The sequence below is a fragment of the Watersipora subatra genome, chromosome 8 (genome assembly GCF_963576615.1).
Source record: "Watersipora subatra chromosome 8, tzWatSuba1.1, whole genome shotgun sequence".
Taxonomy (NCBI): Eukaryota; Metazoa; Bryozoa; class Gymnolaemata; order Cheilostomatida; family Watersiporidae; genus Watersipora; species Watersipora subatra.
The window spans coordinates 24,817,811-24,843,024 of NC_088715.1; the positions used below are offsets into that span (position 1 = coordinate 24,817,811).

The 25,214-nt window shown below is 36.0% G+C and overlaps 1 protein-coding gene across 3 annotated transcripts in view; it reads right to left on the minus strand.

Moving 5' to 3' along the window:
• Positions 1–25,214, minus strand: part of LOC137402174 (glypican-6-like) — a 70,958-nt gene that overhangs the window by 39,407 nt on the left and 6,337 nt on the right. For all 3 annotated transcript variants that reach the window (XR_010979482.1, XM_068088655.1, XM_068088654.1), the window contains exon 3: positions 13,741–13,899. Coding sequence is in view for 2 of the 3 variants with exons in the window: in XM_068088655.1 (XP_067944756.1) it covers positions 13,741–13,899 (159 nt within the window). In the remaining variant the exon portion in view is untranslated. The remainder of the gene's footprint in view (positions 1–13,740; positions 13,900–25,214) is intronic.

Genomic DNA, 25,214 nt, shown 5'->3' on the forward strand with positions numbered 1-25,214 from the left:
CAGATGGGTAAGTTTCAAGAGACTGTTGACAATTTACAAAGACTTAGTAACATATTTAAATAGGCTTATATGTGTTTTGTATCGTTATTATACTTTAACGACTCTACAAAACGATGGTTAAATTTGTTGATGGGATTTCGAAACAAGGGTTTGCGACGTTGTTGATGAATAATTTTCGTAAGTTGTGTGCACATGCATTTATCATAAAAATTCTCAAACTTCGCTCCGCTCGTTTGGTCGTGGGAATATACATCAAATAAACAATATATATCTGCATTATTGGCAAATAAAAGCATACTGAAAGGATTTACCACTTTTAGGTAGAAAGAGCAGCTGTTTTTTCTTTAGTAAGTATCTCCAGAGACAGCCAACAAGTACACATGACAGCCCAATAACTTCCTCATCAAATGCCAGCTGCCATAATAGCTGCCAGCTTTAAGAATCATGGTTTAAGATTGTGCCAGAATTTAGGACAAATGCTGCTGTCACATTCTGCAATGTTTTTAATTACTTCGTAGAATGAAAACCTTAGATAAATCTAAGCAGGCATGTGGGATGTTCAAATCCTTCCCTATTAACACTGGTTGATCGATAGACTTTAAGACCTTTATCTGCTTACTAATCCAGTACACTAAAGTTAGTGCTGCGTTAGGGGGGTGTCAGCAACAAACTGAACTAATGCAATGGCCAATAGTCTACAATCACTTGGAGCTGAGGCTAAATAATGTTTAGCCTCAAAGATACAGGTGATGACAGATCATCTGTCAAACACAAACTAGGATTATACAAAAATACTGGTAGGCCTACTTTCTGATAAAATCTGCATTCACAATTTATTGGCTAAAAAGTTGTCTTTTAAAAGTTTCACTGCACTCAAATAACAACAATCGAGTCAAAAAATCCTGAACCCTATTTTTAAAATTCTTCATACTATCTTTACTATACAAAACCTGTGTCCATCCATTTGTTTGTTTAGAGCCACAGTTGGATGGTGAAAAAAAGACATTTGGCTTAGCAACCAGACACACTACTATCTGTATCATTCAACCAACTCGCTACATACAGGAATAATTGTGCAGATTAGTGCTGGGCACGGGTAACAAAACTGGTTGAACTCGCGGGTTTATTTTCTCTCGAGTCTCGAGTAATAGAAATTTTGGGCATTTCATCTTGCCGGTTCAGATTTTGACTTGCGAGTTCGAGTTCTGGTACATGAATCTGTCGAGTAGAGTGGACAAAAACTCGATCATTTACCCCCTGCGCTCTAAGCATTGTTTAAAAACCCACCTGTTAACGTTGCAAACACGAATTTCGGTCGATAGAAAATAGTAAAAACTAATAAATAAATTGAATAGAATTATAATTTAATTGTAAATTGTAAAATATGTCTGATGTTTGAAAATTTTAGACATAAGAGTCCTATCAACAAACCCGATACCCAAAAACTCAAAAAGCCAAGAGTGCTCAAGTTGGCCAAGAAGTACTCATGCCCAGCACTAGTGTAGATTACTTCCCCAGTGAAAGGGTAGAAATAAACAGACAGCTGAAATATTCTCTCTGACATGATAGTGAGCCTGATTCATAAAATGAATAACAGACAAGATATGACACCAATTAATAGCTTTGAAACTACCTAAGTTTAGCCTTAGTTCCATAAAAGTCAAAGTAATGCGGAAGTCTAAAAATAGTCACCCAGTGCTGTTGGTACAGGAAAACATCAAAGCAGTGAAGTTCTGATGCTTTGTTTTGTTCTGGTTTTCAACTCTTTTGGTTATATATTTGTTGTAAATGGTTCTCAAACAAAATGGATTCAATTCACGACAGATTGAAGAATTGAATGTAACAACACTTTTAAAAACATCCCAAAAGGTTCATTAGTGTGATTCCCAAACTTAACCAAATTACAGTTCCATTCTAGTGTCAACAGGAACGATTTCACTAAGAACTTTACCTCTGGTGTGTTTCATGGAGTGGTGGTTTTCACACCAAATATTAATCTTTTGTGATGTACTGGTTTTGCTTGACTTTGAAATACCATAATTTAGCCTGAGATCCAAATGGTCCAGTTTGCTGATGACAACAAGAATTTTATCTCTGGTGTGTTTCATGGAGTGGTGGTCTTAACACCAAAGATCAATGTGTTGTGATATAGGCTATCTACTGGTTTTGCTTGACTTTGAAGTACAAAAATTTAGCCTGAGATCCAAATGCTAACCCTGCACAGACTTGAATGTACGAGTGTAATAGTGAGCTGAAGCTAGTAAAGATATACTTAATGTAGCCTTAAAGAATTAAGTTGTTGGTTTAGCTAGTGAATACATAACATAAATGATTAGAAATAATATGATTTCTCTCTACAATGACTTCAACAAGTTTCATTGATGGGTATAGTTTCTGTAGTAGACTTTCTGGCTGATAAACTAAATAAGCATCATGAATATTACTCTACATTATATATGTATAGCTTGCTAAGGTTGGTGGCTCCTTTGGAGTGAGTCAACATGTGCCGCAGGAAATGACGGATGCTCTACACAGGAAATGATAAATGTGCTTGAATTTATGCCACAAGAATGTGCCAATTTATTTATTACTTAGCTATGCGCATTGATTCTAGGTGTGGCTAACAGTATGATTGAATTCATCCGATTTAAGGATTACCTGCAAAGAAAGAGGCTTTCGCTAAAATGGCATGCACTCATAGGAGGACGATGGCAGGAAAATTGGCCTACACAAAAAATTGTTAGTGCTAAACACTTACATTAAAAATGGTCTTCATCAATGTTAGTCTACTTCAAAAGTGGCTTGTGCTAAAAATTGGACTGAACAAAAATGGTCTGCACCAAAAGTGGCTCGCATCCAAAATGGTCTATACCAAAAACAGCCTATACCAAAGATGGCCAACACTGAAAATGGTCTAAACCGTCAATGGCCAGCTTTAAATAAATATGCTACTATCAAGGTACTTTTGCATTCACATTTAGTTTTAAGTACTATATCAGAATTAATTTAGAAAAGAACTTTTAAAGCAATTATTGCATGGTAGTTTTTTATTTAACTAAACAACCAGATAATTATAATATTATTAAACTTGTGTGTGCAGCGTGATTTGAGCTGTATAACACCTATATGAATGTGAACATCTAAACAAAGTGTTGTTCCCAGCCCTTTAATGCGTCTGTGCCATACAACTCCTTAACAGAGGCTATAAAATTTGCAACTGACCATTTTACAACTTATCATGAAATCTTAGCTAATGAAGCTTAACTCTTGCTACCGTAAGCCGATGTAAAGACTTTCACGGTAATAGAAGTACAGACCGAAAGTCGATGCATCAGCTTGCGGCTTATTAATAAAGTTTCGCTTTTTTTTTCATTACGAAGTTTACACATTAGCTAGACCAATCAAATTTTGTCTCCAATGAAACAACCTTGTTGCCAATCTTGTGCAACCAATCAAAAATCTTTTGGCTCAGCAATTCAATTTCTAATTATTTTTCAAAGTGAGAAAACCAGATCATTATCGTCATGGCAATAAGAAACTCACCGCATTTGTTCAACGTAAAGAAGGCATCAAAAGTTTTGGGATTCATTAAACAATTTTTTATTCATCTTGTAGATAATTTTGTTCTAAGTAAGATGCATTTTACAGTAAAACAATATCTGTATTGATTCTCGAGATATTACTTAAATACTAGCGGTGTATCAATTTTTCAAAACATCGCTCAAATCAATTTGGTCAGAATAATGATTTTAGCGCAGTAGTGAAAGAGTTAAGGAAAGGTTTTTTACAGTTTCTACTTTCTCAGTTGATTCAGAGTTAACCCTTTGACCGGGTATAAGCCCCTCAAAAACAACCGAGACTTGAGTAATTTATTTTCGAAAATTCAATAAAATCGATATTTTATGAACATGCTTAGCTCAAATCTTAAATTTATTTCTATGAACAAAATTTTTTGTACATATACATTCATTCACATATCTACTAATCAAAAAAAATTACAACCATGTGCAATTGTCCCTGTATGAAATGGTTGGAAGCATTTTTTTCGGTAGAGTCAAACGCTATAACGTAGCCGTGCGAGCCACCATAACGATCGTTTTCTCTGCATATTCCAAGTATATTAAAATTCCAAAAAGTTTACATCACTTCTATCATTTGAATTATTTTTATTCTGACCAGACAAAAAATCACTAACGATCGCTGAATAAAACAATCTTTTATTTTACCGTTTTGAAGTTGAGCCGATGTTGACTGGTTTTTCCAACTTTTAATCTTTTCCAAGGAATCGCGATTTGTTTAGCTTTTAGCACAAAGCAACGCCTCTCAGATAATCGTTTCATATTGTAAATCACCGACTGATATCTTGTTGATGATATTTAAAACTTACTAGTGTTCATATCCTTTGTTTAACGTTACTAGACGACTGCTTTATAAACGTCTACCGAAATAGACATAAATGTCGTTTCCCCACGCAACCGGTAAATGACATTCTGGTCGTTTCCTCTGCCAAAGGATTAACGTAGATGATACGGATTTGGAGTTGTGTGCCCACTGAACTAGCATACGATAAGGTTTCATTAGTTGAGGATTAAACCGAGCGCTTTGGTAAAAAAGGTAAGGAATTCTACACCAGAGGTTATATCGACACACTCCTGTCTCATCAAGTTAATATCAAAATGGCGGAAGTTTAGAAAATGTATAAAATGGAACAGCTCGAGCTGCATTTTCGCAAGTACCGTTCCCATCTTTCGAAAACTTGAAACATTTGATAAAATTTAAGGGTAACAAAACTCGTTTGACTTGCTGGGGGTCTTTGGCCGATTCCATTTTATTTATTTCTATTTTGCCGTTTAGCCAGTCATGGAAACATAGTGTTAGAGGAAGGTATCACTTCTAACGTTCTCACTATCTCAATTGAATTAGGGTGAATGCGACTAGTGTTTGATTGTATAATAAAGGAATGCTAGCTACTACACAGAAGCATCTGGAACTTATCAACGTTCTTGCATAATCTAATAAGCCAGTCCTTGAACACAATGGCGCAGACTGTAGCCGAGGTTGCCTCAGGCAGGCTAGAATGTACCCTATCCTTATCAGCTAGACCACTTCACGCATACAGCTGTCATTATTAGTAAGAACCACAAGAAGTATAGCAAAAACCACAAAAGTAGAACAGCAAACAAAAACCAGTTTTAGTAAGAAATCAGAGACGAGGTGGTCAGTTTTAGGACATTATTTTTCTTTCAAGTGTGTGATATTAAGGTGCATTTTGCATCACCAAAAAACTGAGATCTAAAGTGTTTACAAATGAGTTTTTTATATACCATAGAAGTAACACATGAAAATGCTACTAAATTATAGCCCGTGATCTGGAAAGATTTAAACATTTGGCAATAATCTTTATATGTCAAATTTTTGAAAAATGTTTTTCAACTATGTAGACCTTTATATTCTAGTACTGCTGAGCTTATTGAAAAAGAGATCATCAAAGCATGGGCATATCTCTATACCATGGGTTAGCGTATAGTATATCAAGTGAGGTAGCCTTCCTGTATGAGACAATATATGCCACAGGAAATGATTGATGCATAACACCATCTACCTCAAAAACATGCCACCTCTTTTTTAGCCTTAATGTATTAATTCTATGCATTGAGAAACGTTGGTAGAAATTTTGACAGCAAAAAATGGCCCCACCGAAAATGGGCAATCTTTACTATATCTTATCATGAGGTCAGAGTTTTAACAGTCTATTTGCATTGTGCAATTCTAATACTTCCTGGTATGCTGAATGTCTGTGCTGAAGATGGCACATACCAAAAAGGGTTTATACCAAAAATGGCCTTTCAATAAAATTGGTCCCTACTAAAAATTTCTTACACCATGAATAGTTTACACCAATAATGGCTTACACTACAAATGGTTTACCCCAATAATGACCTTTACTAAAAAATGATTTAAGCAAAAGGTTTGTTCCAAAAAATGGCCTGCACCAAAAATTGGCCTGCACCAAAAATGGTCAGCAATAAAGACTTTAAATTTTTCTTTGCAAACCTTGCAAACTTGTACTTTGTTCTTATACTACTTAATTGGCATAAAGTAACAAGGTCACACGTTCAAATAATAGACCATAATTGATTACAGAGCTATGGAAATTTAGACAATTGTATTACCTTAATTCACTCAACAATGTGGGCCTCAAGATCTATAAGATTAAAAATTATTCAAATTAGGCCACCGCAATTGGCTGATTGCGAGGTCTCAAAGCAGCTAGGTAAATTTTCCAAGTTTTAGTAAATTCAATCTTACTACAATAGAGATATAGTCAAATTATTTTTCCAACACAGCAGATTGCGAAATTTACTAGAAAAAGCCGTACAGCTATGATTCTGCTGCATTAAAAATTTCTACTTGTTTAAAAAATATTTAAATCAAAGTTTTTTTAAACTTATAATTTGATCTGAAACTATTAGAATAAATACTCACATAACATGAAAAAAATGTTTTAGAATTTATACTATAGCCCCTGATATTTCCCTGATATTAGAATGATATTTCCAAAGTCCTACACTTTTTGTGTGCCTATCAATAAGCTTTTGTTTTCAGCTGATGTTTTATTTCCTCGGCTGCAGGTTTTACACTTGAAGCTTCAATTAAGAGTGTATTGAGATTATGCAGCAATATTAAAGTATATAAAATATGTAAAACTTATTTAATTAAACAGCTGAAAGCAATAAGCAATATTGCAAAATTCTTCCACAATATTTGGTTAGATTAATATTCTAATAGACCACTTGTGCTGTTTGTTTTCAAACACAATATATCACTGTGCACAGCATTCATACAGCTTAGTTTATGAGTGGCTAGTGCTTTGGAGTACTACTCTTCTGGAGATAAAGAAGAGGTGCTTTACTGCTCATACACTGTTGCTTTAGCGGTTATCATAAATTAAAAAATACCGTTAAAGTGTTTAATTTTAAATAAACTCCATTTTATACAACTTTTCTATAGCAAATGGTGTGATCAATTCTATCACTTATATAGAACGTTGTAAATATTTAAACTTGAAAACATGTATGAGCGACAGCAGTTGAGTGCAGGAGCACAAACAGTGTAAGCAGACTTTTCTAGAGCCGTTATAAACCCTTGGAACCCTAATGGCAGGTTTTCTCGGTTTTCCGGCATTCACATGGCTCTGTATACAAAGCTGTTTCTAAGAAACAGCATAAACCAGTAAAACTAATTCTTGCACAGGAAGTGAGACAAGAAATCTCACTTCTAGCTTTAACAGTTTTCGAATATATTTATCTACTTCCTTTGTTATAATAACAAATTTTATTAGAACGGTATCGAAAATAAATCAATAAAACCCGTTCGTCGGTAGGTCATAAATGATTGTAATGCAAATAAATAATTTTACAAGGCCGATTTTGTTTGCTGGTAGGTGATAGGTAATGATTGTGATGCAAATAAAGATATTGATGATACTAACTACAATTTTTCAGTATATTTTGAGTCATGAAATGATGATAAACATGTGCTCGATAAATATGATACTACCGTAAATGTTTTTGCGAGTTTTAAAAACTGTATGAATTTTTATAGTTTTAGTCCGAATGATGGTAAAATACTGTTTTTTCTGTTTGATGTTGTTTCCTGTGGGTTGCCAAATATCATTGTATTATGAGCACATTTAAATGTATTTAATAAAACATCACATTGTTGGACAAATTGTCCAGGGTTAATGACACGCATTGACGAGACCAGCCAAGGTTCAAAGGGTTAATATTAGTGCTTAGGCAGTTTGGCGCGTGGCTCCGTAGAGATCACGCGGTGTGATAACTACTGGCAACATCATAATTATTTTACAACATGACAAGGAGGTAAGTTTGGCCAAATGGTAGGATGTTGGTCTACCGAGCCAAAAGTTGGAAGTTCAAACCTCGTAGGAAGCATTCTTTTTTTCAACCTCAAAGTGTGACTTCGGGCAGAAGGGTGGACACAGCTTTTATTAAAGTAAAGATTTAAGCAATGCTATCTCCGATCGGCTACTAGCCAAAGTTTAAACATTCAAATTAAGACACTTTCAGTCCTTGAGTAAAACGTAACAAATGCCAATTTTGCTGCAAAAGCAGTTTCACTGTTTATACTGACACTTGAGCTTGCATTAAAGCTTCTGTCTCAAAGTTTTAATCTTTTTCCCTCTAGTTCAAATGTAGCTGAGTAGCTTCTTGGAGACGCCTTGCCTAAATCTGTTTAAGCATGTTTGACATTTACTAGCAAATGTTCATTGTGGATGACATGCACTCCAACCTCTCCCTCTCAACCCTCTTTTTAAAAACAGAAAACATTGTGTTTTCATGAGCGGCAGAAAAAACTTGGATTAGGATTATTTAAAAGTAAAATTTTGCTACAAAAAAAATACAGCAACTACTAAACTGTAAATCACGCCGATGTATCATGAAATAGAAAGTTTTATACTATGGCCTTGACCTATGAACTTCCTAGACTAAGATCATTATCAATAAATAGATACTGTTTCAACTACATAACAATTACAATAGTTTTTCAAAAGTGTGAAAAGTGCGGTTGCTATTAACACAGACAACCAATAAAACCCAAGCATTGCATCAGCTTTTCAAGAAAAGTGCTCAAACGATTCGTTAATTGCAAACTCCATAGCAGCCTTGCAGTAGCTATGCTCGAACAAGACTAGAAGGCGAGTAAAACGAATGTTTAACTAAGAAAGGACAAACACAACAGCCTTTCATGTTACGTCAACATATAGTCACCCAAGGCACGCGTGTCTCTCACATGACACAACTGATGCTAATTAAATATTTATGGCTAGCAGCAACTGAATAAATCTCTTTTACCCCTCAATATGGCTAGTTCCAAAGAGATCAGTGGTGGCAATCGTAGTCACTATGTTTTCATTGCGAAGATGATGTAAACTTGGAATTGTGCGCACATTGAATTACCATGTGATGAGTTTTTCAATGTGAATTCGCGTGTTGTGGATTAACACGGGTGCTCTGTTAAAGCAGATACGTTTTCCTTTAATGAGTGTTTCACTGTTTTACTGTATGTCCGTGTTAATCTCACAATACTTCAACGACCGCCTGTGATAACAATCACTATGTTTTTGTGACGCGCAAATTTGAGCCAATCCGCAAGTTAATCGCATCATAAAAACAGCATAAATTTGCAAGCGGAGCGAGTTTTGCGTTTTGCAAAATGTCGAATTCATCATGCTTGGGAATAACAGAAACTGCACTTGTAAATGATGCGCATTAAATACTGCGCCAACTATTCAATTTTAAACATTTGCAATACGTCCATTCGTCCTTTCTCGATCGAGTTTCACGTATTTGCATCGTTAACATGTGTGTCGCTAACTGCATAGCTAATTATTAACTTACAGTGTACAATTCAATACCTTGTTCAAAAAGGTTCTGGAGTCAATCCGCATCAGGCGAATGTCCATAAACTACACTTAATTCGCACGGCAAATCCACATGATGCGCGCCATGTCGTTACCTCATGGAAGCCATGTCGTTACGTCATGGAAACGTAACAAGTGTTCATATTACTCCACAACCATCTGGGTTTACATCAGCAATTAGACTGCAACACCTTTATGCAATACAGTCTCTAAAATAATGAGCCACTAGTCCCGCAGCAAATATCCTGAAGGGAATAGGCTATAGATCAAGCAATCAATCAGAGTCAATCACCATATCAATTGGTGTACACATTGCACAGGCCGTTGTGGATGCTGGTGAACTATAGAGAAAGTGTAACAGCTGCAATCTTTCTTGATGTCTCCGCGTTACCCCAAGGATACCATACGTTTACTATGCACACAGTCATTAAGATCACTGAGAGGACAATGCCAACATATGGCGTTACAGTGTGAGCCAACTTTTACAACTCGATATTGCTAGTTACGGAGAGATCAGTGGGAGTAATTGGAGTGCGAATAGAAGCTGCAATTCTGCATCACAAGGCATTGTTTGATATCTCCCAGATGGGAATTGCTTAACGCGTGTTTTGCCAAATTAAGGCCGGCTTATTATCAAACAGAAAAGAATGTTTTCAAGACATTTACCTACTTTGTGTTTCACTATAAAACCTGGTTTCCATATATGCCACAAGCGCTGGTGGCAGCATAACGGGGCTATCTGCAGTGAAAAGGAAACCTACGCGTTGAGTATAGCCAGCAGTTACTAGCACCGATGCGAGAGTTCAACGCTGTTTAACTTATGCAAAGAGCCGCAGGCAAAACCTTCTCAAAATGCACTGTACAAGTGAAGATCTGCATTTTCAGAACGGAATGACAAGTGGCCATTTTTATACGATTATCAACTATGCAGCTTTATGTGAACATAAGCAGCTGAGTTAAAGCCACAAGTCTTTTGCTGTGCAAGACTACCTTCGGTATTCCGCAGTTGATATGGGAACGCTTAAGAATTTGCCAAGCTACAACATGAAGACCGTAGAGATACATCAGTTTTTTCTGGTAGCTACAAGTTGCACTAAAGGCTAGTTCACATTGTATCACCAGATGTCAGTGTTTCGCAGCGATTATTTGTCGACTATGTGCACATAAACTGATGACTTCACTGAGGCAACACAAATATGTCAAAAAGCATTGCAGCTGTAAAGCTTTCGCAATACTTCGCCACATATCCTTGATGGTTTGTGCAATGTGTACTACTTGGGCGATGGTGATTGCATGTCATAAATTGTTTAATCTATAGTTCTCGTCATGGTAGTTGCTGCGGGACTAGTATTCCCTTGTTTTAACGACCACATTGTGCAGTAAGAACACTGTTGTGGATCATTCATCGATAAAAACATGTATGGAGGGTTTTGTGATAGTGCGAACACTATTATCATCGACGAGCACCGATGTATCGCGGAGTACCACGATATAGTCTGAACTAGCCTTAAGAACAGCGTTGCATATAGCACGGGATTGATCAAATGGCAAAATTTTATGTTTTTATTACGCTATGCTCGTGTAACTCTGAAGCTATTAATATTTTCAATAAAGGCTGTTTAAGGACCCTGCCAACAAACCTAAGGCTGACTACCAGATTCTAGGCTAGCCGGTTATACAGAAGATTTTACAATATGCAGAACCTGTAATGAATTCAAAGCAAACATTATGAATGTCATAGAGTTATTCTAGTTGATGCAACCAAAGAGTTATTCCAGTTATAGATTGCAAACAAAACTTTTCGACAACCTAGTGAATTGCCTCAGACTCGGGAGAATCAAGCAAACATGTGATTATGATGTAATAGTTACACTTGGGCAAATAGATCAACAGCTTAAAGGTACAGCCACACGTGCCGATTTTTTCATTAGTTTCAACCGAAATCACGAAAAACTATTATTTGGCCAAATATTACAGAATTGTTAGACTTTTGCTTGCTCATTGAAATTGTCAGCGAAACGCTTTTAATTGGCTAAACAAATTATTAGCGAGCGTGATTTTAGCAGCATGGAATTGGTATAGTCCAAGACACGTATTACGACACACAATAAAAGCACGAGTGCAATTCAATACAGTACATACAATGCAACTGCTTAAATTGCGCTATTGTTAGTTTTTATCATTCGGACACTATGGCTACAAATCTTTTTTAATAACAACAATTTCTTCTTTGGCAGCAAAAGTTCCGCTGTAAAAAGAGTTGTTATCTTTAGCGCAATCAAGTCAGATGCATCGTATTTACAATGGCTAATTGCGTTAGTATTTTTATTGCTTGTCATATTATGTGTCTCCGACTATATAAACCATGAAAGCTGCTAAAATCCTGCTTGCTAATAATTGTTTAGCCAATTAAAAGCGTTTCGTCGACAGTTTCGGCGTGCATGCACAGTTCTGACAATTCTGTGAATTTCGGCCAAATGACTCTGTTTTTCGTTCATTTCGTGATTTCGGTCACAACAAACGCAAAAATTGGCACGCGTGGCCGTACCTTAACGCTGCAACTTATACCAAAGAGACAGCCACACAACTAGTGACCAGTAATTTTTTTAGCGTTTAAACCGTGATCAATTTTGCCGATTTTATTCTTGAAACATTTTAGCGGTCAGAGCACCCTGAACAAAAACAATTGCAAATGGTAAAAAAACCTCGACTTTTTCTGATAAAATCTACTAAAATTAGTGTAAACTCATCTTAAATGATTAGTAAAATGCCTTTAACACAAAAATAGCCAATTTTGAGTGAAACTTGTCAAACAAATGTTTGACATCGGTGATGACATTGACGGTTCTCAAAGAATTCTAGTTTAACACAAAGATGCCAGACAATAAAGGATGGTTTTATCATATAAGGTGTCAGAATTTGTGGTAAAAATGGTAAGAGTTGTCATGGCCTGGCGTTTAAAATTAGATGAATATGAGAATAATTTGCAGAATTATCATAACTGACATTTTTCTTTGATAGATTTCTCCTCTTCATTGTAATGTCTATGCCATTTTAGTATGACCCTAAAAATTGGCTATCAGTCACTTGTTCTAGAACGTTCCACTTACCCACTACATATAATCTTTACAATAATCAGAGTCTTGTTCTTCCGCCTGTCTCAAGCCAGAATTTGAAAGTTAAAAAAATGACTGCTTCATTTGAGGTTTGAGCTTATAACTTCTGGTTTAGCTGCCCGACGCTCTAACGCTTACACTAATCGACCTCCTTGCAGGATTTTAGAATAATATGGCAAAAAGTTATTTTCAGTGATTTATCTTTTACAGCGCGTCGGACTGCCAGGGTGCTAGTTTCAATAAAAATCATACCCGGGTTTTCTGTGCTTTATATATTGTTATTGAAGTTAGAGGCATGTTTACACTATATCGCCATATGTCAGCATTGTTTTCTTGGCTATTATTCGTCGACTACATGCACCATAACCGATGGCATCATTGAAGCAACGTGGATAAATCGAGAAGGCTTTGCAGTTGTCAAAGTTTCCCAATGGTTCGCCTAGCATCCATGACAGCGTATGCCAAGTGCCCTGCATCGGCAACGGTGATTGGCGATGGTGAATTGCTCGATCTATATATTCTTTCATGACAGTTGCTGCAAGACTAGTGTTACATATTTTCCATACATTGTATAATGAGAATGCTATACCACAAACTATTTGATTATGTAAACGCGGCGTATCTAGAAGAAAATATTTTTTAAGAGATATTCTAGAAGATTCTTCTAGAAGACTTTTTCTAAATTACATATTTTTGTTCAAAATGACATTAATATAATATAATATAATAAATTTATTAGAGCTAAAGATGTTGGACCTGCATGTAGGCATATATTTTCTTTATCGGCGTTACGAGTCACCAACAAAATGATGTTTTTCGTGGTATTGTATGCAAAAAAAATTTACAAATGAAAAGACAGAAATCAAGAATTACCAGGTGAGTTGAACAGCCGTGTTTTATAAGTTGGAATTTATAAGTTAGAAGTTCCGCAATTCTAATAGAATTGTCGAAGAGTATGATAGTGAATTGAAGGTTGTAGAAACATTGTAGAAAGTTCATAAGCTGAAACATACGATGGTGGATGTAGTACGTTCTTCTAGCAAAAATTCTATTGGTTTTTAGTTTATTTTGAAGAGAGCTCAACATTGACATATTTTCTATTAGCTCTGATCTGACGGATGACAAGGGAACAAGCTGAACTAAACTGTACAACAACTACTATGGAAGACAACAACTCACCATTGAAGTTAGCTGTTGCGGTAATAAATGTGGTTCTGGTGTACTCAGTAACCTCTCTCAACCTCCTCCCAAATTCCTGCGTACTGAGTGTTTTCAGATTCTCTTCCATCTCACTTGTACAACAGGAATAGCCTTTGGAACATATCTTTAGCTGCTGACCTGAAAGTATTCATCAGCAGCATTTTACAAACAGCATAAAGAAACAACAATCGGTCTAAAAGGTAGTTAGCGTTATAGTTAATAATTATGCTGTGTTTAGTGTTAAAACTATTCTATCATGTTGTGCCATTCTCAGGTGAAACATCCTGCTTACGCCGTGTTGTTAAAGGGTCACTCATGTCAAATTTTACAAGATTCTGACAGAAGGTATAAATATTTTTTATCATTTGCAATTTTTTTTATGCTTGAGGTGATCTGAATGCCAGGATGGTTCTAGACTGAAATAGGAAGAACTCTATCGAGGTTCAAAACGCTCAAAAGACCAATACGTGCTGAAATGGCATCACTAGTTGATACTGCTGCTATAGTTGGTATTGGCTATCCTTCGTTTTTTTGTGACAACATTTTATCGTTGTGAGCCATTTTGGTAGACAATTTTATCATTAAAAATATGATACTTTTGCAATTAAATTTTAAAAACGATGCTTTTGTTTGCAATTTTCCTATTATAGTATCAAAACAAAAAGTACTATTAAATAAAAGAATAATGATCGTTTTCTACAAATATGGCGGCATTTTCTTGAACGAGCGCATGTGCAAACGGCTTGATAACGCCTAAAAACTGATGGATTGCGTTCAAGTGACAGCGTTATGCGTCTCTATTTTGTCTGTCTCTTTACAATTATAGATGCCATATTTGCGCTTTTGTTTGAATCTGAGCATTTTAACTGCGATCAAGTTTTGTGATTTTAATCTTGAAACATCTTGGCAGTCAGATCACCTCAAACATAAAAACAATCGCAAGTAATTGAAAAATACCGATACTTTCAGATAAAATCTACTAAAGTTTTGTGTGAGTTTATGATTAAACACAGCGATGTAAAGAGCCGATATTTTCATCATATCTTTGTAAATGATGAGACTCTGTTTGTTTAAGCAATAACAGATTGTCCCGGAATTTAAAGGAGGTTTTAATTCAAACTGAAAGTCGCCTCTGACCAATTTTATTTCCTTTTGTAATATGGAGGCCTTATTGTCTTTCATTGGAACTTAAGGCTTCACGATGGAATTAAGGCTGCAGCTTTGTTAGCAGGTTATCGAGTCACTTGATATGAATTGACCGAGTTTTTACACTGTTAACCGCACACAAAGATTCCTCAAGGAAAGTGCTTGGCGATTGCAAGGATAAGTACCCTTAAATGAAATGTATTCACACCATATTGCCATATGACGGCGTTTTTCTTTTGGCATTCATCATCGATAATGTGAACCGATGGCTTCGACGAAGCAATGCGGATACGTCGGAAAGATTTGTTGCTGTCAAACTTTCCAGATATTTCGCCGAGCATCGACGACCACTTTTTTAATGTGAACAATTTTGGCGATAGTAATTCGCGGATAACATGATTTCTTTATTTCAGCTCATGATAGTCACTGCAAGACTAGTATTTGATTCGAGCACGGGAAAACAAAGAGGTATATTCACAAAAATTTAAAAAGAAAAATGATAACACTACGTCACAGAGTAATTGCTGATATAAACACGAATGGGTTTGTTATAGTGTTAACACTCTGATCACTATCATCATCAAAGTATTGCGGCATTGATGTCGGGATACGACGATATAGTGTGGACTAGTCTTTACTATGGTCAGCAAACATGTCGTACCACCCTTTGCCCCAACAACTAGAGCGTGTCATGGTTATTATCCTCCGAGCTAATTACAGCTCTTGTACTGGTAAAAGTGAAGCTAATAACAATAGCTAAATATTCACGCATGGTGATTCAGAATGCAATTATTTACAATCATTACTGGGAAAATATATGCCTTTCGTAAGTCAGAAGTCGCCCTCCATGAAAAGGAAAAAACTGAAATAAAGATTAGTTTCCATAGTATGACACAAAATTTTTAAAAAATTTAAAAAAAACTATTTTTCTAAGCTTATTGTATTTATTTCCTATATAACCAGAAGATAAATTGAAGTTGATTGATTTTTAGTTTATACTTCAACTTCAGTCCAAATATTTTTAGCCATAAACTTGGCTAAAAATATTTAGCCAAATTATTATTATTATTTAGCCAAAGAATTTGCATACGCATTAGAACTGCCTAAATCTGGTCTGAATATTTGTATTTGTGATTATCTGGGTTTGTTGAGACAAGGAAGTCACATTTTTGTAAGAATGAAAGAGTATCAGAGAAATTACAATGTATCTATTTTAGTTTGTTATTGATTTTTTTAAATTTTGAATGAGTATTTTTACCCAGCAAAATGCTGAAACAGCAAATTCTGAACTGAAAAGTTATGAGAGATTACTGTAGTTCATTGTTGTCAAGCAGCGATGGCAGCAAGTGGCTATGATTCGGTCATACTTCAGACTTCTTATTTCTATATTTAAAAATACTCAAAATGCTCAGAAGACAAATATGCACCAAAAGGAAATCCCTAGTTGCTATACAGTCATACCTAGAAATTCGAGCGCCCCAACATACATTGAAAATTGAGATATGAGTAGAATTTCAAGCAAGTTTCTTCCTTGAGATATTAGTAATCTTGAGATAAAAGCCAGTTCTTGGTGGCCACTATATGGCTAAGTACGCAAGTAGCTGCTTTTGAGAACAGCATCGCTCGGTCTTTCTCCTCAAATCAGTTTTAAAAAAGTTTTTAAAAGGTTGCCTAAAAGCTATAGTAACGCGGGGCAAAAAGCGTTAAATTGAAAACAGATAATAAAAAATTAAGTTGACAAAATTAAAGTAAGGTTAGTGAAAAACTTAGCTTCAAGTATTGCTTTGGTAAGCTAAATTCTTGTATATTAATTTCAAAGCTTCTGTTGCGTAGCGTCACAAATGTTTCGTGTACCAAATTCATTCATATCAAGTCTCTTGAAAGCAAAAACTTGCAGTAGTGTACATATAAATATTTCATTTTATTGCAGCTTTTAACAACTTGATAGGTATTTATTACTTTGTTAGTGTAAGTACTGAATTGCAACAATTAAAAGACATGTTTTTACACCGTAATATCCTGTTTTAGGTGGTTTTTCATAGTATTGTATTGGATTAATTTGTATTTAGCTACTTAATATATAAAATTGTGCCTTGAGACACAAGTAAATTGACCCATGAGCTCAGCCCTAAAGCGAATTAAGCTCGTATGTTGAGGTATGACTATAGTTGATATCAGCAATTATGTTCAAATTGCGTCTCTATTCTGTCAGTCTTTTTGCAACTATAGACGTCATAATCGCTCTTTCGCTCGATCGGAGCATTTTAACGGCAATAAAGTTGTGTCGATTGTAATATTGAAACATCTCGGCAACCAGATCACTTCAAACATCAAAAAAATTACAAATGATTGAAAAATACCAATAATTTTTGATAGTATCTACTGAAATGTGTGCAAGTTTATCTTTGAAATTTCATCTACTAAAAATAAACAGTCTAATAAAACATTAACCAGATTGAAGTCATTCTATTAGTTTAGAAGATCAAACTTGTCTGATTGAACCTACTGGTGGTAGGAATTTCTGTATGGCCACCTCTAAACGGGCATTTGCAAGAGTGTTTGTTTTGTTGCTAGGTTACCATAATTGTGCACAGGCTTTAGTCCCAAACCCACAAACTCACTAATGAACAATGAAGGACAGAATGCGTAGGCTTTTCTTAAAAAAGAAACATGGGCATTTCTTTTTTAAGCATGACACGCCACCTATATGATTCCTTAGCATCACAAAACTATCCTTACAGATTAGTTTAATCTGGATTGCAACAAATACTCCAAAAACTTTCTGTAAACTTGAATGCTATTGCTTTTGTTCGGTATATAGGTGTGTGTTTACAGTGAAGTGGCTGGATAAATTTCTGTATAACATATCACCACATTCCACAAGGTTTTCCCACTTACTAATGAACATCCTTAAAACAGGTTAGCTTTTATCCTTTTGTGATTATTAAAAGAAAAAAATAAGCTATATTTATCCTCACTCTATCCGAACTGTATTAAAATAATTATGAAAGAATGTTTAGTAATTATAAACCATCAGTGCTAGGTATCCTCAGAAAGGAATTCTCCCCAAAAAAGAACAAGCTGTCGACCAGCTCACATCTGTTTCTCGAACATGGGCATAACTTGTAAAACTGTTTTACATGGTATCACATGCCAAGCTATTAGCTCCTGATCTACCATAAGCCTGGCTCCCATTTATGCCCGAGCACCGGTGGCAGAATCACAGGGCTAATTGGGGGTGAAAAGGGAACCTACGCACTAATTATCGCCGGTACTTGCGGGCCGGTCAACACAAAAGTTCAGCGTTGTTTAAGTTTCACGCAAAACATTGTAGAAATGCACTGTGCATGCCGAGGTCAGCACTTTCAAAACAGCGTGGTGGGTGGCATTTTTTATAAGATCCCCAACGTTGAAGCTGTATGTAAACATTAGCCTTTGAGCCTAGCGCCGCAAGTGTTTTGCTGCATGAGATTACTGCCAGGGTCTCACAGCTAATATGGGAACCAGGCTTAACCACAACAGCCAAAATCTCACACACTTGGAAGAGCTAAAAAAGCACAGCGTGTTAATATAAACATGCAGAATTAATCCACTGCAAGCTTGTTGCTCAAAAGCATTCCTTTGTATCCTAGAGGCAACATTAACCCTTGTACAGCAACAAGACCAACAAGGCTTAAAGCCTGTGTTTTAACACAATACCAGGATGTTATTATAACCACAGTGAATCAACAGGCCACTCAATCACAGCCCAAAAGTAGCAATAAGCTGGAAGGAAATTATAGCCCTGCAATGTTTAGTAGCTGAGGCAAATAGTTAGGGCATCTTTAGACTCTCTACTAGTGTTGGATCCAGATTTCAACCATATTTATCCCACAACTTCAGGAGAAGGCAATAGTTTTGTTTTGATAGATGTACATGTTACCAATTTTACAAACATTTGCTTTTGTTATAATTATATAGGCTAAGCACGCTGGCAATCGGTTAATGCTGGTGTTAGAGTGACAGCCTGCAAAGCCAAAGGGTGAAGTTTAAGTGCTGTAGGATACAATATTTTTTCAACCTACAGACATAGCTTCAAACACGGCTTTTATTATTGCATTATTATAAAAACTTCAAACAACAATAAAGTGTATAGCAAAGACTTGCGGTTGCTTCTGTTTACATTTGATCTAAAGTGTATACCGATTGTTGTTAAAAATAACGCTTACTTTTTCACTAGAATTTACGCAAAAGGGTTTTTTTCAAAATGTCATTTATTATTTTTGATTAAAATTTCATTCAGTTTGTGTATTGGTGGCATTACTTCAACTTGGCTTTTTTTGCCAGACTCAGATGTACTGCACATGTACAACCAAAGACAGTTTCTCCAAAGGCTGGTTCACACTGTATCGTCGTATTTCGGCGCTGATGCTACAATACTTCGGTGATCGTCGATTATAATCAAATTCATGCTATCAAAAACCCATCCACGTCTGCATCAGCAAATATTCTGTGAAGTAGCGTTCTCATTTGTCTTAAAATGTTCAAAAAAACCTTTTTGTTTTTGCATGCTTGAATCAAATATTAGTATCGCAGCAACTATCATTTACAGAAATAAATAAATCATTTGATAGCTGTGAACTTTCCGACATATTCACGTTGCTTTGTCGATACCATCAGTTAACGGTTCACATAGTTGACGATGACGGCCGATTTAGCGGGAACCAGCTTTTAAATATTCGAAGCAATAGAAGGAATATTCAGCTAACAGAATTTTAAAAATGCATATTTCAAACAATGTGTCAAGTGTGGTATCAAGTGTGGTTTCTGTTTTAAACAAAGAGTGTCATTCAGGGTATTTGTTGACCTTAGTTATCTACTTATGTGAGATAAGTTTCTGTGGTTGGGGAGTCTAGGGAGCGTGAGTCAGGAACATGGAGACCTGCACGCAAGTAAGGTCACCGACCTTCTACTGTCTTGAGCTTAGCTAGTCTGCATGAGATTTATACTTGGGTTACAGTTTGCATGTTAGTTAAGAACATTCTGATGAGAGAGGTTTGTAAGGTCATGACCTTCGTCAAATGCTTAGATTATAGATGGACTTACAAAAACATTTAGCAAATTTTAACAGAAAATATTTGTATTTTTCTATCGTTTGCGATTGTTTTTGATATTTGAGGTGATCTGACTGCCAGGATGTTTTAAGATTGAAGTCAAAAGAATTGGCCATGGTTAAAGCACTCAGAAAAAACATGTGTACAAAATGGCGTCACAAGTCATCATCATTGCTATAGTTGATATTTGCTATTGCCTTCGAGTTGAAGTGTTTGATTATAAACATCATAATTGCACTTTCACTTGATCTGAGTGTTTTAACTGCTGCCAAGCTTTGTAGATTTTAATCTTAATACATTTTAGCATTCATATCACTCCAAATATAAAAAAACAATTGCAAATGGTAGAACATACCAATACGTTCTGATAAAGTTTACTGAAAGTCTGTGTAAGTTCATCTTTGGACATTTCATAGGTTTTCTTATGAGGGAGCCGAGGTGGTTTTCTTTTGACCACTGCAGGTTTTCTATCAGGGGTCATGGTCGGAAAGCAATTTAAGAACAAATGATCCCCCTGACATCTCATTGCTCATGGGGCTCAAACTATTGACCTCCTGCTTAGTAATTTAGATTACTAATCACTACACCACGCTAGAGTGTATGTTATGCATAAAATTTCATTATTGTTTTAGCAATCAGTATAAGTTTGCCATAACTGGAAGCAATTTTTAGTCAAGTTGTTGCAGTAAATAATGGCAGTAATAATATACAGCACAACCAAGTTCCTTAATGCACTCGATGAGAATAACCACGATATGCTGGTGAAACTGCTTCAAACCTCTACCCACTTTTATTTTTCTGTAAACTAAGCTTTTCACATGTGTGTTGGAGCAAGCCCTCCATGATTGAGTATCACGTCTGCTTAGCTTACTGCAAACAGCAGCTGTTTTTATTTTTAAGAGTTTTGTTGTGCAAACAATGGGTCTGTGATTTTGGATAAACATGTCTGAGTCAAATTGCAGGCAACCTCAACGGCTGAAGACAACCGAGATGCAGAGAGTAATTTAAGGTTGGATACCATTCCTGTCATCACCAGTGGTTGCTTATGGAAATTAAACCCCAACTCGTTGTTTGAGGGGTCGGGATTCTAGACCCCAAACCAAGGCATGATATTACTTTATTAAATGTTGTCAGCATTGATTAATAATAATAAAATAGATTAGTTAGTTTTATTTGTTTCATCAGAAAAAAAAGTACATAACAGCGAGCAATAGAAAAAAGGTGCAACAAAGTTTTTAATAGTCTTTAAGCCTTCGCTTTGCATCGTGACCGAAAGCTGTAGCGTATCTGCTCCCTTATAGCGGCATATATCGCTTAGCGAATGTATCAATCTGGGTTAGTTAGTTAGTTAGTTAATAAGGCGTTGGACTGGGAGGTTCCGCGATCAAATTTTCTGCGATATAGTTTCTTTATTTCAAAATTTTAATATTTGTAGCTGGACATATTATACAACGACGACAAACTTTGATAAAAATATATATAAATGCAGAAGCTATTTAATACTGTATGACCTTCATGACATCCCATAGTCATTCAAGACTGGTTTTTATAAACATGCAAGAGTGGTTTAAGACTCACATCTTAAACCACTGACCTGCTGCTTGGTAGTTCAAAGTACCATCATAGCAGAGCTGCTCCCAAATTTGGCTGAAAAAAATGTGCTTTAAAAACAGCCAGCAGAGTAGCCTGTAAAAGTGATTTACAAGTTTTAAAGAACATCGGAAGCAACTGTGTTTTTTATCGCATGAGAACAAAGTAAATTTTTTTATCTGTATAAGGCGATTAAAAAAGATTTCGCATTTATAGGTTTAATGAAAAATAATAATAATAAAACAGCAATAACATTATTATTAGTGCTTTTGTTATTACTTGTGCGCACGGAATGGTATTTACCTGTTTTAGTGCTTGACATCTCTCTGTTTGGCATGTTTTAGTGCTGCAGCAGCTCAACAGGGTATTCCTGCCTTTGCTTAGTATTCTTGCTGCTTTTAGCAATGTGACAGTTTGTATAAATCAGATCTTTTTTAATGTCCAGTTACCCTTATTGTAATTATTATTGTCTATTGAGCATAGTCAAGAACTGGATGTGATGGGATTGGGCCACAGCATAGCCCTTTATGATGGACTTGGAGTTGCAGTGTAGATGACCTGATACCTTTCAAGCAGTGATGATTTTTTGTATGTTTAGTACTTCGCTGCCTAATCTTGTATAAGCAGGTCTCCTGATCTGAGACTGTATTAATAGCTTTCAAATGGCTGTGAAAGTGCAAAGGAATAGCTAACTTCTTTTTGAACTGAATATCATTTTAAAACTCGTTGCTTGTAGAGCTCAATGGAAAAAAAATTTAACAGAGTAAATAGTTTTTTCATTTTTCAAAGAAGTGATGATCTAGAAGTAATTGAAAAGACACGATGATTAATGTACACCGAGTCTGATAGAGCGGGTACATTTGCCATGAACAGAAACACTAATGGGTTTAGTGTAAAGGTACGGCCACACGTAACGAGTTTTTCATTGATTCTGACCAAAATCACAAAATTATTGTTGGTTCTTTATTATTCGGACACTAGTGTCATTATGGTGACAATCATTTCTTTTTTAATAATAGCAATTTCTTTTTAGCAGCGAAAGTAGAAAGAGTTGTCATCTTTAGCGCAATCTAGGCAGTTGCATCGTATTTACTATAGACTTGTCTTGGACTATATAAATTGCAAAAGCTGCTGGAAATGTGTTCGCTAATAATTTTTTTAACCACTTAAAAGTGTTTCATCGACAACTTCGGTGTGCATGCACAGCTCAAAAAGTTCTGTGAGTTTTGGCCGAATAATTCTGTGTTTTTGTTCATTTCGTGATTTCGGTCAAAAACAACAAAAAAATCGTTATGTGTGGCCGTACGTTAAAGCTCTAGTTACTGAGGAGAATCTTTCTAGTTTGGTCTATTTTTATCCTTCAGAGTCTAGCGGTAAAACTAGTAGTCACTAGGATCCGATTTAAGGCTGGTTCACACTATATCGCCGTATGTTGAGCTTGATACCACAATACTTCGACGATCGTCAGTGATAACAATGTTCACACTATCGCAAACCTATCCGTGTTTGCATCAGTGAATTGTCTGTGGCATAGCGTTTTCATCATACAAGGGATTTGCGGAAACGTCAAAACAAAATGGATTGAGCAATCCGTGACGGCCAATCGCCGTCTATTGCCAAAGTAATACACATTGCACTGGCTGTCATGGATGCTCGATAAACTATCAGAAAAGTTGGACAGTTGCGGACTCCACTGAAATATTTGCGTTGCCACTACGATGTCTTCAGTTTATGGTGGTGCACGTAATCGACGAATAATTGTCAAAAAGACAACACTGGCACATGGGGACAGAGTGTGAACAAACCTTTAACGGCATCGCCTGTGGATTTGCCAGAAAATCGCATAAACTTTTTTTGTGTTTGCAGATTTTTGCCAACCATTCCGCTATTTGATACACAACGTAAAAATGACCAATTTCAGAGTATTTGTAAAATTTAATTTGAAGGGGTAAAACTCTCACAAAGTTCATATTCTCCTATTCCTTTTCTATTACAACGATATCTACCCGCTAAAGTCAGCTTCCTTGCTTTTATAAAAATCAATATGCTTGTTTATGTTCAAGTAGTATTATTAATAACATGCATTTAGCAAATTTGCATATGTATGCCAATTTCAATTAGTTTTGTTGTTTCCGGAAAAATCATTCCGATGGCAATCAATTTGATGATCCGGAAAATCACTGCTCATTGCACTACACAGATGAGCTACCACTACCACAACTATCAATCAAGCTTTCTTTCCGTAAATAAACACGCAAAGGAAGGGAGCTACTACTGCTGGTTTGTTGTTTGTTCTGTTACTAGAGCTCGATGTCCTACCTGAGTGATTGTTAGTTCGTGCTGCAGACAAATGAATCAATACAGAGCCTTCCAAAGCTCTCAGATTAAAGAACAGTTAGGCAGGCTGATTCTTCTAAGCACAAATGCAAAGCAGGTGGCATCAGGCTGATGCTTTAGGGACTATGTAGATCAATCGTGCTTCACTATATTTTATAATCGTGCTTGTTCTGGCAGTGGTAATGAGTTTTAGTGTTTCCTAATGCTCTCATTACTGATGAAAAATACGCTTTTTCGAGTAAGTTTTCAACAGTCAAAAAGTACTTTTTACAGTGGCATAGATGCTTTCTTTACAAACACTAACATGTGAGATCTGGTGTTGAAGTCATTGGAGGCAATCACTATGTTTCAATGGCGCGCATGATGCACAAATTTGAGCCAATTCGCAAGTTAACCACTTCATGGAAAGGGCATAAATCCATAAACTAAGCGAGTTTGGCAATTCGCCAAACTTTATCGAATCCATCATGTTTGCGAATAATGGAAACAGCACTTGCGAATGATAAGCATTAAAATACCACGCCAGCTATTCAATTTTAAACATTTTCAATACTTCTGTCATCCTTTCTCGATCAACTTTTATGCGTTTGCGTCGTTAACTGCGTCGCTAGTTATTAACTTATAGCGAACAACTCCTTTTTTTCAACAAGGCACCGGAGTCAATACACATCAGGCGAATATCCATAGAAACATTTAACTCACACGGCAATGCAAATAGCGCACAACTCCAAATACGCATGATGCGCTTCATGCGCATCATGGAAACAGTGAATAGCCAAACCAGAGCTTCCCATTTAGGAATGTGAACACCAACAAACAACAGCTCACACCACTAAAAGGTGTGAGCTGTTGTTCATGGAGTGTAAGAATAAATTGTGAAGACAAAGAAGTATATTTTTATCCCGATTATGTGAATCCAGATTTCATCTTTTCTATACATCGAAAATAAATATTGTACCACCATCAATCCTGAAGATAATCTGTGTATTTCACTCACTTACAACCAAACACATTTTGATCAGATTATACCAAAGAATGAGTAAAAAAAAGTAAAGGATCGTAAAGTGAGTTTTTGAATGTCGCTTCTCCGTAAAAACATTAGACTCGTCTTAGAATGACCTTCCAATGAGATATACTGTTTTCATGTATTTTGAAAATGTCTATTTTTTCATTGCGTTGAGCCTTTCTTAGATCATTCAAAATGTGGAGGCGCAAGCTTACCCTCATCAGTTGTGGGACGTTCGGAGATGAAAAGAAATAGAGAAGCACTTAGCTGAATAAATTACC